Here is a 19,520-nt window from a genome sequence, read left to right as displayed (position 1 = left end):
CACACCATCGTGATTATCTGGGTCGTGAAGATCTTTTTTGTACAGTTCTTCTGCGTATTCTTGCCACCTCTTCTTAATATCTTCTGCTTCTGTTAGGTCCATACCATTTTTGTCCTTTATTGAGCCCATCTTTGCATGAAATGTTCCACTGGTAACATTAATAAGGGCATATTTTGTGGAATATGTCCTTATGGATCTGCTGCCTCATAAGAGAGCTGAAGGGTTTGGCAACTGAAACAAAAGACTTCTTCCTCCAGGCCAGATGAAAACTTTAAGGATTTTTTTCCATTTTAGAAGGGGGATCACTTCAGTTTATATTCTTACCTAAAGAAGAACTCTTGAGAGATACTGGCAATTCCAAAGTGCCTCCACTTGCCTGGCATAAAAATTTTCATTTTAAAAGAAGGGCACAGGGCCGCCTCCCTGTTTCTAGCTCCTAATTAAACTTCTATGCTCACCTGTGTCGAACAAGATTATCAGGACTTTTGACATAGCTAGACACCTCTGTAACAGATGGATCTAACTAAAGATGACCAAAATGTCTGTTAGGTGAAAACAAACAAAAATAGAAAAATACAGAAAAAGGAAACAACCCAGACTCAAGTACCTTGGGACAAAGATACTAACACAGGCTGTTTTACGTACTTCATTATCTAAACAGAAATTCTGTCTACTTCTTATAAAATAAGGAAGAGATTATTGTTCACGTCCCCCCATCTTCAATACCTAACTCAATCTTAAAAATGTGTTTTGAAGCTACATTTCATTGATAGCTAGTCAGTTCTATAAATGTTGGTATCAACAATAGCTAAAAAAAAACTCCCACATGCCATAAATTCCTTAATTTGTTATCTGGGCAGAAGGAAACACATAGACAAAATTAAAGGCAAGATAATCAATATTTTAAAGATAGTTTTGAGAGCAGAAATTAAATTACTGTTAACAATTAGTAAATATTTAACACCTGAGGTGATTTAATGCAGACAGCCTCTCCCAAATACTGAAAAATGTTAACAAGTGAGATATTTATCATAGCTTTTCGAAAAAAAGTTTATACACAATTTCCACCATGTTAAAAAAAAAAAAAAAAAGAATTTGGTGAAAGCACACAATCTAATCCTAAAATAGTATATTCTAACTGTGCTCTTTCTAAAGGCTAAGTTTATGGACTCCAGTAAAACTATCAAAATGACTCAAACTGTGGTTCATAAACAACTTACATGTGAGCTAAGAAACATCATAAGAAACACACAGGGTTATGTTTCATAAACAAAGATATGTTTCAACTAGTAATTTGCAATTTGATTATAATCTATAAAAAATGATAATAATGAATGAGCATACTGGTACAACTTTTTTTGCACATAAAGAGTTTAAGTGCAAAATAGAGTCACATAATTATAAAAATTACTTACAGAATTAACAAATTATGTGACAGAGTCACATAATTATAAAAATTACTTACAGAATTAACAAATTGATACTGTCTATATTTACAAATGCAGAGAACAGGTAACCATGTACATGTTGTACAAAGTAAAATTAAAATTAAAAATGAATTAAAGCTTGAAAGATGAAGTAATTTACCAATTTTAAAATGCATACACAAAGACCTCTGAACTACACACGTTCGTTCAAACTGAACCAATGATGGAAAATACAAAAAGTGCAGCATTTCTAAAGAACCAGACATTTCTACCATAATTATTTTCTATTAAAAGAATTTTTCCTGTTCTGTCTTTGGAGAACCTTTCTTTTCCCTAAGACAATCATCTTAAGAATGTTTTCAGGCACTACAATTTGTAACAATCAAAAAAACAGTCTTCTAATGGGTCCACAGTATTCAAGAGATTGAAGCCCAATGCACTTCAGGGTTCAGCACTATCACTGTGACAGGTAACTAAAAACCCCTACAGAGCATTTTAAACTAGAGTTAATGTGACATCAACCACACATGTTATCCTCTGGCTAACTTAGCTGTAGTTTAAAGTTTGTCACAGGTTAAGTACCCCACTAACTCCCATATTAAATAAAAAGTCACTTGGAAGAAAAATATACTAAATATAAAACCACTAAAGAATGCATATATCATTTGATTCTATGTCACAGACTGATTAAAACAGATCAAGAAGTTACTATAAAACAATTTTAAAAGTTTTTTGTTAGACTCAAAAACATCTACAAGACTGCTTTGTTGAAGTTAGGTCCTAAAGGCCAGCCTGCATAGTCACATTCCTCCAAATAATGATGGAAATATTTAACTTATATTTCGGGCAAATGCCAAAAGTGAGATAAAATTAAATTTTATTTATTTTTACTACAAGTCTACAAAGTCTGAGCTGTTTGAGACATGAGAAAAGCCTAGAAAACAGAAAAAAAAAAAAAAAAACCACCACACCAAACTTTAGAGACTCATCCTGCAGAACAATAGCCTATCAATGTATGTGATTTAAGGCTAAAAACACACAGAACCCATGTTACTATCCTCCCTTCCAAGCCTAGCAAAGAAGAACTGAAAGCCTCACATTTAATACTAAATAAATACTTAAAAAAAAAAAAACTACATGTGATCTTTGCCAGCTGCAGTAGGTCCAACCTTCAGGAACAGAAACACAAGATTCACACTTGAGTTGTGACAAATATTCCAAACCTTATTCCTCCTGTTCATTTGATATGGCACCAAAGCAAATAGAGAACCATCTGCATTCCTTCTCCCCCTCTACAAATCTGAACAGCTTTTACAATAGAAAAATCAAGCCCATTACCTCTTCCACCTCTTTCCACTGCTGTTTCCTTCCCTTTCTCCTGTGTGAGGTGCTACTACAAACTTCTGATTTTAAGTCATTTAAGAAAGGGCTTTCAATGAATAAAGAATTTTCAAGTATAAGGAAGTGTGTTTAATCAAGAAGAATGTCTATTCTTAAGCACCTGGCACAGACTAAGAAGCACAGCACTAGAAACCATTTCCCTTTGCAGTGACCTCTTTTATCCATTCCTGAATTCTTTAAGAAAGACTTGGAGTTTTTGGTAGGAAAAGAAGTATAGAACTTAGAAGCTTTCTTGGACCTAACATTCTTGAGTTACACTTCTGGCAATGGCAGCTGTGTTTCTAATGGAAGGTCAATTAAAGAACCCACTGACTAATATAAACTGCTGCTGCTGCTGCTAAGTCGCTTCAGTCGTGTCCGACTCTGTGTGACCCCATAGACGGCAGCCCACCAGGCTCCCCTGTCCCTGGGATTCTCCAGGCAAGAACACTGGAGTGGGTTGCCATTTCCTTCTCCAATGCAAGAAAGTGAAAAGTGAAAGTGAAGTCGCTCAGTAGTGTCCAACTGTTAGCAACTCCATGGGCTGCAGCCTACCAGGCTCCTCCGTCCATGGGATTTTCCAGGCAGGAGTACTAGAGTGGGGTGCCACTGCATTCTCCGAATACAAACTAGAACCTCCTAAGATGTTTTGTTCCGCCTCACTTCCTAACAATAGAGAATTGATTCCCCTCTACTTTAGATAGAGAGCATTTTAGGGACAAAACACTTCATTACCTCACTCATAAAATCAAGACATTTTTAGAGATGAGAGAGAGCATTTAATCTACTCTCAACATTTTACAAATGAGGAAACTGAGGTTGAAAAGTTAAATGACCTACCCAAGGTCACAGAGCAGGCTAATGCTGGAAACAAAGTCAGTTTATTCTGAGCCCAATTCCACCACAGTGAGGTAGAAATATCCTGCTCATTTCTGCCAACTAGTCTGGCTCTCTCTAATCTTTGGCACAAAATTCCTAAGTAACATTCTCCTTCAAAAGCATTTCTATCAGAATGTTTTATTACAGGAAGCTCACATCAAGCTGGGTTTACAAGTATTGTCTTAGTTGACTTAATGACAATTTAGCCAACTGAGGATAAAACAGGCAGTAGCTTTTTAGACACCTTTCCCCTGCCTCAACTTCCTAACTTTTCCCTGTTCATGAGTACTAAGATTTCAACATCATGGACTTTTCCCTATCCAAGTGGCGCCAAAAAAGCGGGAAAGGGAGGAAAAGGGGAGGAGGAAAGCAACAGAACTGAGAAGTATGAGATATTCAATCAAACAAATTATTGTTTTTGTTTCTTAATTCTGTTATTTTATCCATTTCAGCAACTAAGAAGTATACATAATACCCTTCCCCTGACATTCTGATATAGACACAGACAAAACAACTTCACATTTCAAAGCAGAAAGCTAGCTTCACAGGGAGCAGGGCACAGAGAACACCAAGGGCAAGGAAGGTGAGGGACCCTCCCTCCTAGGCCACCTCCTATCCCTCAGATCTAATTAGTCCTAACCTTCCTTGGAAATGCATAAGGAGAGGTACCCAAAGTCATAGAACCAGTGAGCTCACTTAAACCAGGAAATGACCTGCGATCCAAATAAGCATAAAACTCTAAGAATGCAATGGCAACCAGAAATAAGCATGAATTAAGCTGAGGATGGGGCTTCCTAAGTGGCGCTAGTATTAAAGAACCCACCTGCCAATACAGTTTAGACGCAAGAGACATGGGTTTGATCTCTGGGTTGGGAAGATCCCCTGGAGGAGGGCATGGCAACCCACTCCAGTATTCTTGCCTGGAAAATCCCATGGATAGAGGACCCTGGCGGGCTACAGTCCATGGGGTCATACAGAGTCAGACATGACTGAAGCAACTTAGCACGCACGCACAAAGCTGAGGATATATGCTGACTAGATTTATGACCTATTAAAGCTAACCAGCCTCTCCTGGGCTCTTATTGCAGTCCTTTAAACTCAGCTGTTTGTGAATATTCCTCCTAAAAAAACTCTTCTTCTATGGATTCAGCTACCCAGTATTATCCTACATCATCTCCTTTTATTATAACCATGCCTCAATTTCCATAACTGGCTCCTCCTTTCTCCTCCTACTCTCTGGGTTTCTAAAGATTCTGTTCCCAGACTATTTCCCCCCTTATTCGTTCCCTTATTGTTCTCCTTACTGATAACTCCTAAATACAGGCCTCTCATCCTGATCTTTTTTCCTGAGCTCCAGGTTAACATTCCCTACCACCTTCTAGACCTTTTGCACCTGGACACCCAGTTGGGTACCTCAAACTCAACATGGAAACCAAACTCATCATCTAAACTAAATTCATCTCCCTGCCCCAGCCTCCATGGCATTGACATTCTGCTAATCACTGGTAGGCAACCTAGAAACCTCAGCCACAGGTGGTTCATCCTTCTTCACATTACATCCAAATCCAATACCAAACTTAACTGAATCACTACCATTCCATTCATTGCTTTTAATTCCTATAGCTGCAACCTTAATTTCACTCTCCTGGTCATGATGACAATAGTTTTCTAACTAGTCAACCCATCTGTCACTCTAATCTGGTGATACCAGGTAGAATGGGTTTGTTTCCCTAAAAATGCAACTCTAATTATATCACTTCTCTTCTCCATTTGGTGGGATTTTCACTTGATGGAAAAGAAATACAAATTCCTGAGCCAGGCACATCTTAAAAAGCCAAGCTGAAGTACTTTTTTTGAGTAGCTAAAGCTAATGAAAGTGCTCAAGAAGAAAGCCTAAAGGTTCCAAGTTCCTGTTTCAATAGGACTTCTAAAACCTTAATATGCATACAGATCTCCTGGAGGGCTTGTTAAAACATAGATTTCTGGGCAAGTGCCCAGAGATTCTGATTCTGGGTCTAGTGTGAGGAGAATTTGCATTTCTAATAACTGAATGTTGCTACTATTGCCTTGAGTAGCTCTGATATAGATTATACTCCAATTATCTGAACATGTTTGTAGCAGCCATGCATGTCAATGGTCTTCCTACCCCAATGCTATTCTGGTCATCTATTCTGTTTCAAGGCCTTCAAAGATGGCACTAGGCCCAGACTGGTTGAAAGCCTTCCCAAGGATTGGTTTAAATGTGAAACATAAAATGATTCTGGCCAGTGAGCCTCAAAGATATGGTTTGCCAAAGAACTTTGGATAAAGGCATTACTCACTGAAAGAACAGAAACCTGAGAAAAATGAATATGTGTCTATCCCTCACCTTGGGTTTCTTCTGATATTTAGTGACTCTGAAGAAAGCTGACCCAAGAATGAGGCAAACATACTTAAAAGGACAGAAGAAAGAAAAGACTGATGCTGTTTTTGTACTGAATTAAACAACTCTGGAACATCCCACTTCAAGTCTCTCATTTTTTTTTTTTTTTTAAGCTAACTGAGTCGGTATTTTTCTGCTGTATAAAATTAAAACCATCCTAACTATTGTAAGACTGTTCCAAAACACATATCTCAAGTGTCATTCAATGCTTTTAGAGAAGGGTGAGCAGAAATGAGGAGGAAAAAATAGAAATTAAAGGCCCAGTTGTGAATTTCAAAATCATAAGCATCATCCCAACAACTGGGAAACCTCTCTGATCTCTCAGCCCCCCAAAGCTTAAACTCTGTGTGACGTGAATAATGTCTGCTATTGTCGGGGGTGGCACTCCGAGAGTTCTAGGTAGTAAGTAGCTTCTGAACACACAAAGAGGTCCCCCTTTCTACCCTAACTCTGCTATGTGGAGGTTTTAATCTGTACTGTATCAGACACATATCAAAAACCCCCAAAACTAATTCTTTGCTGAGATGCCTGTCTGTAGCACTGTAGTGGTTTGAATAGCCAATAATATATCATTTGTAAGTGTTTAGTTTAAATGTAACCTCTTCCTAGAAATCTTTCTAAACTAAGCACAGTCGCCCATCATGTTTTCACGTGGTAGATCCTTGAACCTCCCCTTTATGATATCATATTTTCTAGATTTATTCAATGTATATCTTACCCAGTAATATCCAAAGATATATCATATGTATTTTGTTCATCTATGTAATCCCAATGTATTCTTAAGACAGAGCTAGAAACATAGCAGATTCTCAAGTAATGTTTATTAAATCAATGATTAAGAGTCTACTATGATACAACTATGTCTGGGTATAAAGATGTTAGGGTCCAGTCCAGTGGAGGTAGTACCTGGTAAGGTCAAAGAGACAGTGTTCAAGAGCCATGATTTCAGGCCATGGAGAAGAAGGGCTAAGAAAAGTAGGGACAGTGTCTTGAGTACTTGAAGTCCCTAAGGTTTCTCAAGTAGAGGCTGATTTATCAGGCAGTTTCAGGGATGTCGTCAAAGAAATTTCAAACTTATAGGCCTAGACAAAATGATCGCTAAATTTTTTTCAATTCTTTATTATTGTGTATAAATGTTACTGTAATGTTTTCACAAACTTTAGAGGTTAAACAAAAGTGGGTAATGTATATATTTTAATTTAGCTTAATTCAGTAAAATACAGAAAAATAAAGTCCATGTCATTCAATCATAAAGAAAAATCAATTAGTTGGTTTTATACAATTTTATATGATCTTTTAGTATTAAAAGTATTGTATTTTATATTTTAATCTATTAGTATTGATTATTTTATATTATAAACTATGATTATTTACATTTGCAAAGACTTTTAAATGACTCAGCCATGTATATCCTAACACTTGCACAGGTAAAAGCCATATGAATGCTATAAATGAGTTTTAACAAAAATTAAAAGGTACCAACCAGGCTTTTGAGAACTGTTCTACCACCAGATATGCAGAGATACTTGATTATCAAGATTTTTGTTAATCATGCATTGCTTGCTTAAAATTTTTTTAACTGTTAGAATTTATACATAAACCAGATTTCTCATTAATAATTACGCTTAACCTTGCTCTCATACAAGATGGTAGCTCTTAAAACTAAAAAAAAAAGAAAGAAAGAAAAACACACAGCAATTAAAAATCAAAAGAAAAACCCAGAAAATATCATTTCTGGAAAACCGAACATTCAGGAGAGATGTGCCAACTAGTTAAATAACATCACTTGGCATCAAGTTTTATGGATGGTAAGGGGCCTGTCATACCCATTTGTTGAGAGGACAGTAAAGGGATACAGTATAAAACCACAATAAAGGACTAAAAAATGATTTAATAGGCTTGCCTATAATTTGATTTATGTTCAGTTCAGTCGCTCAGTCATGTCCAACTCTTTGCGACCCCATGAATCGCAGCACGCCAGGCCTCCCTGTCCATCACCAACTCCCGGAGTTCACTCAAACTCATGTCCATCGAGTCGATGATGCCATCCAGCCATCTCATCCTCTGTCGTCCCCTTTCCCTCCTGCCCCCAATCCCTCCCAGCATCAGAGTCTTTTCCAATGAGTCAACTCTTCGCATGAGGTGGCCAAAGTACTGGAGTTTCAGCTTTAGCATCATTCCTTCCAAAGAAATCCCAGGGCCGATCTCCTTGCAGTCCAAGGGACTCTCAAGAGTCTTCTCCAACACCACAGATCAAAAGCATCAATTCTTCGGCACTCAGATTTCTTCATAGTCCAACTTTCACATCCATACATGACCACTGGAAAAACCATAGCCTTGACAAGACGGACCTTTGTTGGCAAAGTAATGTCTCTGCTTTTGAATATGCCATCTAAGTTGGTCATAACTTTCCTTCCAAGGAGTAAGCGTCTTTTAATTTCATGGCTGCAGTCACCATCTGCAGTGATTGTGTAGCCCCCAAAAATAAAGTCTGACACTGTTTCCACTGTTTCCCCATCTATTTCCCATGAATTGATGGGACCAGATGCCATGATCTTCGTTTTCTGAATGTTGAGCTTTAAGCCAACTTTTTCACTCTCCACTTTCACTTTCATCAAGAGGCTTTTTAGTTCCTCTTCACTTTTTGCCATAAGGGTGATGTCATCTGCATATCTGAGGTTATTGATATTTCTCCCGACAGTCTTGATTCCAGCTTGTGTTTCTTCCACCCCAGCGTTTCTCACGATGTACTCTGCATATAAGTTAAATAAGCAAGGTGACAATATATAGCCTTGATGTACTCCTTTTCCTATTTGGAACCAGTCTGTTGTTCCATGTCCAGTTCTAACTGTTGCTTCCTGACCTGCATACAGATTTCTCAAGAGGCAGGTCAGGTGGTCTGGTAGTCCCATCTCTTTCAGAATTTCCCACAGTTTATTGTGATCCACACAAAGGCTTTGGCATAGTCAATAAAGCAGAAATAGATGTTTTTCTGGAACTCTCTCGCTTTTTCCATGATCCAAAGATGTTGGCAATTTGATCTCTGGTTCCTATGCCTTTTCTAAAACCAGCTTGAACATCTGGAAGTTCACGGTTCATGTATTGCTGAAGCCTGGCTTGGAGAATTTTGAGCATTACTTTACTAGCGTGTGAGATGAATGCAATTGTATGCTAGTTCGAGCATTCTTTGGCATTGCCTTTTTTGGGACTGGAATGAAAACTGACCTTTTCCAATCCTGTGGCCACTGCTGAGTTTTCCAAATTTGCTGACATATTGAGTGCAGCACTTTCACAGCGTCATCTTTTAGGATTTGAAATAACTTGATGAGTCTAATTCCCTTGAAAATGAAATAGGGCCCTAGAGATGCTGATTTACCAAAGGACACAGTGGCAGTGACAAGCAGGAATCCCAATCCTGCTGCCCAGTGCCCTGCTTCTCCTTCCTGGAGGAAGTTCTCCCCTTTCTCTGTTACAGTGCGTTTGTTTACGTGGCTTGCCACCTCCAGGTTGTATGCCACCAAATCTGAAGGAAAACTGGCAAAAATTCAAATATCTCTATTAAGTGAGGTTACTGTACAAGATGAAAAATTAAAAACTACACATCATAATAAACATTCTCTTGTGCTCTTCACTTTTCCTTCTATATTGTTTATTTTCTGGGCAATGAAAAATCGAAGAAAGCTTTTATGTACTCTATAAATATTTTATTACCAGGACTAAGCATTTTACCATTGGCATAAATGAACCCGCAAGTGAACCCACAGTGCAGAACTGTGTCACTCTGTTTTCCTGCACTCTTTGGGAGTTTTAAAATTCTATGTAGGGTTATAACATAAATGAAAATCACATCAGCCTTTGCCAGGGCAACAACCAGAGAGAAACACAAACTTCAATTACCTTTGTGGCCAAAGAGCAAGTAGAACCATTGTTAAACAGAGTGTCCCCTAGAATAGCATTTTTTACAATTTGAAGACTAACAATTAAACAGTAGACTGAACATAATGAATTTGTACATGAATACAACGAATAGTGGTTTTGTTTTTTTTAAGATACAAGTTAAAAAAATCACAGAGAAACATGGAACTCTCTTGATTTATACAGAAAAACTAACACATCCAGCAAGGTTTGGAAAACAGAACATTTTGTTGTTTATATAAGTAACTAAGATGACAACAGTCAATTTCTCCATGGCTCTCAAAAACAATCCTTAATTGTCAAAATGGTTTTGGGGGCACAGTCAATTTCATTTGGCAGTGAGTGAGAAAAACAATGGGTCTGTTGGCAGAGGCAGAATTTGAGTCCTAGACAATTACTGTGCAACAAACTAAAGGAAATGCCTGCATCACCAGTCGAGAGAACTGGGAAACAGATTTCAAATGGAGCATTATCCCCCTTTTCACACATAAACCCAACCAAGAAACACATAAAGTTTAATTTTCTTTCAATAGTTTAGCAACCCAACTTGCAAAGAATTTAGTAAGCTATTAATAGAAAGATGCATGGCTGGTGGTAGAATTTTAGAGATCTAAGACATATGGTTTCAATTAATAGTCACTGTGCCTGGGATAAGCCATCAAATTACCCAAGACCAAGACGTCCAAAATTCCAAATACCATTACACCAAGTTAAAACATGAAAGCTTGGAAATGAAACTGTAGGCTGTGACAAAAGGACACAGTCTAGAAAGCCAAGCTTCCACAGAGATCCCAAGCAATCAAAGGGTGGAAAGTGAATCACACTTGCACATTCATTAAATCCCAAATTTTCAGAGGATCTCACTGACAGTTTTATTCTAATATCACTGGGATTTTCTCCACTAGCATAAATTCTGGATATGAGGATGAATCATGTTACACAAGGTTAATACAGTCAACTCTTAATTATTCATATTTACAGATAATCCAGAGTTAAACTTTCAAATACTTGTTTATACTAACTTTTCAGAAATGGAGAGATCCAATGGGAACTCCTAATACCTGCACTTCCACAAAAAGTACCAAATTCAACTTGGTGGAAGCTGGAAAATTACAGTATATTATTCTTTTGACTCAGAATATTTTTATTACAAGTCCAACTAATGTTCCTCAAATAAGTATCTTTTAAGCAAAGTTACTACAATTCACAAGTTACTGGAATCTTCTATGAAGAAAAATAAATACAGAGAGAATGGGAAGTGAGTATGAACTGTGAATGTGAACTATTAGTATATTATAAGAAAAATGTGACATAATATTACAAAATTAATAGTTTGTAACTGGGCCACCAGGGAAGCCCAAGAATACTGGAGTGGGAAGCCTATCCCTTCTCCAGGGGATCTTCCAGCCCTAGGAAATCAAACCAGGGTATCCTACATTGCAGGCAGATTCTTTACCAACTGAGCTACCAGGGAAGCCTCAATATTACAAAATTAACATTGTCATTTCCTTTTAAAGTTATTTTTCAATTTATCTTCAGAATATTAAACTGACACTTCCAAGAAGTATACCAGTTAATATTTCTTATTTCTCTAATGTTCAATTTATTTTCTTTATGAGTGCTCAGCTCAGTCGTGTCTTACTCTTGCCACCCTATGGACTGTAGCCCTGCAGGCTCCTCTGTCCATGGGATTCTCCAGGCAAGAATACTGGAGTGGGTTGCCATTTCCTTCTCCAGGAGTCTTTCAGATACAGGGATCAAACTTGTGTCTCCTGAATTGGCAGGTGGATTCTTTACCACTGAGCCACCTGGTAGACTCTCACAAATGAAAATCATCCATTTTACTGGAAGAAAGACCCAGTTATCAAAATCACCCATTTTACTGGAACAAAGATGATCTGACCAAGATCCACATTAGAAAACAAAGAGTGTTCATCAGTACAACTCTGAATTTCTTTTAATTTTTCATGTATAACTGTGACTATGAATTTAACTAAATCCTTCTCCTTCTCAAGCAACATAATGAATGCTAAGCTACATCTTTAAAAAATGAGAAGTGTGCCTTAATCATTGCTTTGCCACCTCTAGTCTTGCCTCAAATCCATGCCACAACCTCCCTGGGCTGAAAACATCCTAGTCATCTAAATAGTCAGCTACAGGCTAAATTTGGTCTTAGGATTTGAGAAGAACCAGGCTTAGGCCTGACCTCTACAACCAAGCCCCAGAATGCTTCTCACCCTGATGTTCATCTGAGACCCCTCCTGTTATAATTAGTTCAACTAATCTTCCCTGGCTAGCTGCCATTGACCAAACAAGAATCACCAAACTAAAGACATGAAAAGAGAATTCCAACAAATGGAAAAGTTGACAGGCCTCAAATATTTTTTAAGTGACACAGAGGCACTCAAATGGCTTTCCCTGAAATAGAAGGAAGGACTTCAATTTAAGAATATTAAGGGCCATTTTTATATAATTCAGATAGATTAAAGTTTTTTTTTTTTTTAAGTTCCTCTAGGGACTTTCCTGGTGGCCAAGAGGTTAAGGCTCTGCGCTTCCACTCCAGGAGCATGGGTTTGATCCCTTCTTAGGGAACTATAACCTGCATGTGCCGCAGCCAAAAAAAATTTTTTTTTAATTAAAAGAAAAAAAAAAGAAAGAGATGTTTCAGAGTTCCTCTAAATTACAGCATAAGTACATAACACAGCCTTAGTTGGCTAGATGACAATAGGCCCAGCACCATTTATAAGTTTCAAATCATGTATGCAGATTGCCCCGTAGCTCTCAGATCCTTTGGGAAGCCAAATTCCAAATGCACCCATTGACACACCTGGCAAAAGTCCTAGCTGCTGATGAACCAGCAGGTCACAGGAGAAGGTATCACCTCCAACTATGGCAAGTAGTAGATACATTTATTTAGTACTCAATCAAATAGTAGTCACATTTATTTAGAATAATTGAGGACCCTGCAACAACCCCTGGGATGGAGAAAACTAGCAAATGGAGATGCAATTTTACAGGCAGACAGAAGGTGACATGAGGGCAGAATACACCAACTAGGGAATTAAGCCAGAGATCCAATAAACAATCCTCCTATGAGAAGGAATCTTAAGTGCCTGAGGAACACAGACTTGAGAGATGCCCAAAATAAGTTAAATCTTCTTCTGGCTGAGTATTACATATACTGAGAATTCTCCTACCTACTGACGTTAAATATTTTTATTAGTTAAACATTTCTACCTAATAACTTACAGTCAAAGTGCTTAAGAATGGAGATACTTAGCATTCTTATAATGCACAGAGCCTAGTTTTGAGACAAGAGATTCAAGCCAAGTGTAGCAACCAGATTTCAGGACATTTAAACATAAGTGCACACAACACACAGGTATAATACCCAGATCTGTGCCCATCATAAGGGATACAAGAGAAATCCCAATTTAGCATATTAGAAGAGCTCAAAATTTTGTTGTTGACTGGACTGAAACAAAAACTCTCACCAATTATGTATTCACATCATCGTTCAAGCTTTCCCCTCCAACTCCATACTTTAAAAATATATGTATCACCAAGTTGCTGGAGGCCTGAACACCAAAACTGGAATAGGAAAATAAAGAACTGTCATAGGTGACTTGTTCTGCTTCTGTTGGGTGACATGCGGTTATATTTATGGTGGCAATGCTATCCAAAAAGCCATCACCGTTTTAAGAAAGGAAAGGAAAATTTACTGCCCCGTCAAACTGCACTCACATAATTTGTCTCATTTCAGCTTCTCAAAAACCCTATGGCATAAGTGTTAATACCCAATGTTTATATAAGTATTAATAAAAATGAAGATTCAGAAAAATTATGTGTCTATGATTACCTATCAGTAACAGGATTCAAACCTAGGTCCATCCCTTTTATCTTTCTCAGCAATTATATTAGAGGTGTTATTAATAAACTACAACCAAATGTGGGCTAAACTACTAAAAAAGTGCTGTGTTTCTCATCCATCATCTGTGACAGGTTCTTTGAGAGCATCTACCACTTCAAGACACTGTATTTCCCCCAGGGATATAATATTATCTTGGCCCACAGGGAACTAACAGTCTAGTTGGAGAAAGGAGCCATTGTTCCTGATAAGTTTTTAGCTTAGGAGGCAACAAAAGGACAAGCGTTTAGACACATTTATATACAAATTTCAGTGCTTACTAGCTGTGAACTTTGGATAAGATACTTAAATTTCATCACCTATAAATATACTACCTCTCAGGGTTCTTGTGAAGCTTAAATGAGACAACATATGAAAACAGCTTCAGTTCAGTTCAGTCGCTCAGTCGTGTCCGACTCTTTGCGACCCCATGAATTGCTGCTCGCCAGGCCTCCCTTAGGGGCCTAATATTTGTCCATTCCTTTCCTTATGAAGTGGTACAAGCTAAGTATCAATGCACAGAAATATTAAGAAGTACAACAGCAAAGATCAATTTCATCTACTACCAAAAAATTCAGAAACAAAAATCCCAACCCTTTTACTTAAAAAACTGATATGCGGAGACAATGGATTTATGTGCCAATAAATTTATCACTTATCATAGCAACAGAGTTAATACACAGAGAATTTACAGTTGATGTTCAAATTTAAACAATGATAAACAGGAGCAAAATCATGTTAAACTTTTTTTCAGAGGGGAGAGGTGTGTCATCTTTTTGTGCAAAATTGTCAAATTTAAAAATGAAAACTACCATTTAGAGCAAAATTGGATGGCAAGTAAATGCAGTGTTGGATTGAATCATGGAAAGTCTGTCTGTGGTTCAGTTAATAGTAACGTTACTGGTGATAATTTCTTAGTTGTGATGTATGTGAGACTTTTTTACAAATCTAAAGGTATCCCAAGATAAAAAAGTTTATTAAAAAAGAAAAAGTGGATGACAAGAGAAAGGAATAATAATATACCCAGGTACTACCACTTAATACCTCCTGAAAGCAATTAGTTAGCCATTAACAGCAAAAGACTTGACACCAGTCAATCCACAACGCCCCTTCTGTAAGCTGCTCTAAACCGTAACAACAAGAACATCTGGAGTTTAATAATATTCTCAATCTTTAAAAAGAAGTGACTTGTCCACTTATCTCTAGCATATTATTCCAATGCTGGCTTTCTGGTAATTAAATGTCATCATTACAAAAACAAGCAAACTTCTGACAGTTACCTCTACCTTCTATTCTTGACTAAGACATTTATTCAGTCTGAACATAAGAGGCTTCCTTCATCACATATAAAGCATAATACGAATTTAGAAGTTTAATGACAAGTGACATTTCTGAGCTTTGTGCTAAAGGCAGATAAGAATCCCATCTGTTTTCAAAATAATGCAGGCAGTCAAAGTCTCTTATTTTATTATACAAAACTCAAGAGTTAATAAAGTAGTGATGTAAAACCTACTATGACATTTTTATGCCCAGGGCCAAATGATGGCCATTACTGATACAATTTTTTTAAAGTACATCTGCATTTATTGAGAGCCACATTAAGTGGTTGTGAACTTTACTAGCTGTGTTTTCAGCAAGATGGCTGAAGCTTTCACACTCTTGGGTCCTCAAAAAAAGGGTTTCCTTACATAAAGAGAAGGCAAGTCCCATGCTACACACTGATGACAGAGGTTTAAGGTAGCATCAGTTTCAAAGTGTACACACACACACACATACACACACATAACATTACTGCTTAATTTAGTTGAGATGCATTCTTTAAACCTTTTCCAAACACACATGTAGAATTAGAGAGCAATTTGCTAATTTCAAAGAAACCCTAATAATCTTTACAGATTTCAAGAGGGGAAAAAAAAAACCAAACAGCAATGCAGCAAAGTCATTTCTTCTGCTGAAATGACCTCCAGCTTCTACGAGCTACTCCCTGTTTCGCAATAAATGAATCTGAGACTCAGACCACGTACACACAAACGGAGAAGCTGAGAACACTAAAGCCTCCCCAACCGTCCTGGCTAAACCCACCTGCCTTTCCTCAACCCTCTCAGTTCCCCTTCCCGTCTGCACCCAGAGTTACCTCGACTTCGACCATGAAAAGAGAACAGGGATCAATCGGCAGCCAAAATCCTGTTTTATCATCATTTACAGCCACTATCCCGGGAAGCCAGGGTGCTACTAACCTGATTTCAGGGAGGCAGAACTAAATGCAGCAGACTACAAGGGTATAAATGATACGTTATCTGAAACGCCAACCCAGCAGCTCAAGACAGCTCAAATGTCAATTTAACGAAAAGGGTTTCGCAAACAGTATCTCAAATGAACATTTCCACTTCCAAACCACCCACCAACCTCTCCACTGCCGGTCCCCAAGTTCGGTACTGCTAGAGCAACCCCGGAGATAAGAAGAAGCGTGTCTTACCTTGTACAAATCTCGACATTTTAGGGATTTATTAAAATACTCTGGCTTACAAATATAAATATATTTAAATGTCTAGAGGAGTCAACGCTATAGAGGTCTTTCTTCCACTCCTGCTTTAACAAATGACGAATTCTTTCTTCTCTTCCTATGTTTGGCCACTTAGGAGAGTATTTACTCAAAAAACTAAAACTGCCTCCAAAACAAAAACAAAAACAAAAAAAAACTTAACCCCCTTCCCCACTTTCAAAAGACAGAAACTTGGTTCGACTGAGTCTGCTTGGAACTCCAGCCTACACTGCACCCCTGACACAAATGAGGGCCAGCTGGAGGCTCCCGGAAAAGGTAAAATCACACGAACTTAAATTTCATCAATGAAAGAGGCGGATCTAGAGCGGCTTCACCGCCCCCCCGGGTCCCCACGCCCTCCGGGGCTGGACGGCCGCGGGCACAGGCGGGCCGCACCCCTACATCCCCTCCCCTTGCTGCCTTCCGGCCTCAGGACGGTTCCCGGGGAAACTCAGGCCAACAGCGGTTCCCGCCCCAGCAGGGATCGGAAGGAGGGGGAGGCCTGCCAAGGGGGACGATGCAGTCCTTTCTACCCGCTCAGAAACATCCCGGGACTCGAAGGCGCTAAGAATTCGGCGTGCCGTCCGGAGGCGGGCCGGGGCCTCCAGACGCCAGCCTCCTAGCTGCAAGCGGCCGCGGCTTTTTCCCGGGAGGGGCCGAAAGCTACACAGCCCCTCCCCCCGCAGCGGACACTAGGGGGCCACCCGCGAGGGGAGAACCCCTGTGCCGCCCCGAATCCGAGGGACCGGAGTCAGCCCCAACCCTCACACATTCTAGTTTCTCTTGGCCGAACCCCAAATTCGGCCTCCGGGGCCAAAGTGCAGGTTGAGTAGACTGGCTCTACAAGCCTCAGAAAGGGCAACACACTCGCCCTTAGAGTGGTGGGAAGCCCGCCCCGGCCCCTCCCCAAACCGCCACCGAGACCCACCTTCCTTCTCTTCCTTTAGCAGCTGGGAAACTGGGGGCGTTTGTAGCGCCCCTGGAAGAAGACTTGCAGGCTGAGAGAAGGTCACCCCTGAGGCACCCTTCTCTCTCCCTCTCTCCCCTCACAAATGCACCTCGAGCCCCTCGCCAGTTGTCACAGCCCAGTTGCTGACCCCCTCGGTCCACCTAGCTGCGGGATCCCGACATCCAAAAACCCCACTTTCTCCTAAACACCTCCCCTCCCCCTCCATTTGGAGCGGCTCCTTCAATGCGGAAATGCACCCACCGCGCAGACAGACAGGAGCAGCCTCCAGTCAGGAGCCGAGGCGGGTTCAGGGCCTGGCCAATGAGACGCACGGAAGTGTCAGCGGGTGGGGCGTCTGCGGCCTGAGGCAACTCCCGGAGCCGAAGCTGCGATGGGGGCCGCGCGTTCTGCGGCTGAGAAAGGAGTGTTTCACCAGTACAACTCCCAGCCTTCCACAGATACTTTAGCAGGAGAGAGAACCTGAAGCACGACTGGTTATTTTCGTACTGCTTAAAAATGTTTCCGCTTACCAGAGATTGAAGATAGTTATGTACCCGGCGGATAGGGCCAGATCGCCCTCTGCCCCCCGCCCCCAAAAGCAACTACCCTGAGAGACCCCAGGCCCTTCTCAGTAAACACAAACTCTTCTCACACAGCTGGTGTAGGGAGGGTGAAAATGTCGGGAGGGTTAAGGAATAAGCAGTTGGATGTGTGGTACTTACTAACAGGAGGAGAAATGTAGGGCATCGAAGAAAATGCCATGTGAAGGCTCTCACACCATAACTACCACCCCAGTTCCAATTCCTACAGAGGTTGTCGTTGTGCTAGTCGGTTCACTTGTTCAATAAAAGGGGAAGTGACTTTGGTTACCCATCATGAGACACTTACCTTTTAGTAGACTCTTGAAGTCCTCAAGGAAAGAGGATTTTAAAAGCTAGAACGTTGGCAGTGACTCGGGGACTGCAAGAGGGCCCGCCCAACGCCGCTAAATCACACCTGGTATTGCCAACCCCACCTGCCTGTATGACCCAGTGCGCCGGCCAGTGGGTGTATCTCAGACTTTGCAAGTCATGACTCAACCCGCCTGCATTGGGACAAGTGAATTGTCAGCGCTATCTTAAGGTGCCTTCTATAAATCAAGTCATTCTAGAAGAGCTTGAGGCATTGGAAAACACTAATCAACCAAGGTAAGCGAGAGTTTTTAAATGACTCATTCTGTAAACAAACTATTCTTTTTAGTGCTGCATATTCCTATGGGAATGTTACTGAAGTAACATAGAAAAGGCCAATGATTCATTTGTCATACTGGAGAACGATAACGCTTGATAAAATCTTTTTTCTGTGAAATCCAAAAATATCACACCCAAAAACCTCTCAGCTATAAAAGTAATTTCCCCAAATAAAACCAAAGAAGTGTATAGAATCCAAATGTCTACTCTTTAATAAAAGCCTTTATGTACTGTAGAGGAATTTTTCCGGCACTAGTTAAGCAGTATTTATCCATCAGTGTCAACACCAAAATAAAATACTACCAAATAATTTGAGCCACATAGCGTTGCTTAGCTGAAAGGTGATAAAGTTGAAGAGTGGTGAAGAGTCTTTAATTATGGAGGTTTTATTGTAAGAAGGATGATCAGTTATTTTCTACCTACCAAAAGATTAAGGGAGAGGAAGTGAGTTTTAATTGCAGCAAGAGTTTTTGGTAAAATCTAAGGATGACATCTTGGTTTATGAGTGATTATATATTAAGATATAGTATCAAAGGATGTTGTACACTTGCTGCCTCAAGAAATCTCTAAAAAGAAACTGCCTGTCTTCAGTGGTTGCTGCTGCTGCTGCAAAGTCGCTTCAGTCCTGTCCGACTCTGTGCGACCCCATAGAGGGCAGCCCACTAGGCTCCTCTGTCCCAGGGATTCTCCAGGCAAGAAGACTGAAATGGGTTGCTATTTCCTTCTCCAGTGCATGAAAGTGAATAGTGAAAGTGAAGTCACTCAATCTTCAGTGGTTAAGTCGTATCAATTCAGAGGCTGGCTCTTAGAGAAGTAAAACTCTAGAAGCTGTATTCCCAAATATTATTTCAAATCAGTTCAGTTCACTTC

The 19,520-nt window shown here is 39.7% G+C and overlaps 1 protein-coding gene across 3 annotated transcripts in view; it reads right to left on the bottom strand.

Moving 5' to 3' along the window:
* UGP2 (UDP-glucose pyrophosphorylase 2) overlaps positions 1 to 17,670 on the bottom strand; it is a 56,768-nt gene extending 39,098 nt beyond the window's left edge. Inside the window, exon 1 of one of the 3 annotated variants that reach the window (XM_010863308.1) lies at positions 17,401 to 17,670. Coding sequence is in view for 1 of the 3 variants with exons in the window: in XM_010863307.1 (XP_010861609.1) it covers positions 16,407 to 16,425 (19 nt within the window). In the remaining 2 variants the exon portion in view is untranslated. Of the gene's footprint in view, positions 1 to 16,167; positions 16,337 to 16,406; positions 17,352 to 17,400 lie in introns of those variants that run through there. The other 2 variants (XM_010863307.1, XM_010863309.1) reach the window with 2 other exon arrangements.
* Positions 17,671 to 19,520: the final 1,850 nt, after the last annotated feature.

This window comes from Bison bison, unplaced genomic scaffold (genome assembly GCF_000754665.1).
Source record: "Bison bison bison isolate TAMUID 2011002044 unplaced genomic scaffold, Bison_UMD1.0 scf7180017864489, whole genome shotgun sequence".
Classification (NCBI taxonomy): domain Eukaryota; kingdom Metazoa; phylum Chordata; class Mammalia; order Artiodactyla; family Bovidae; genus Bison; species Bison bison.
Note: the sequence above shows the minus strand (reverse complement) of the source record. Positions and strands in the feature narration are given on the sequence as shown.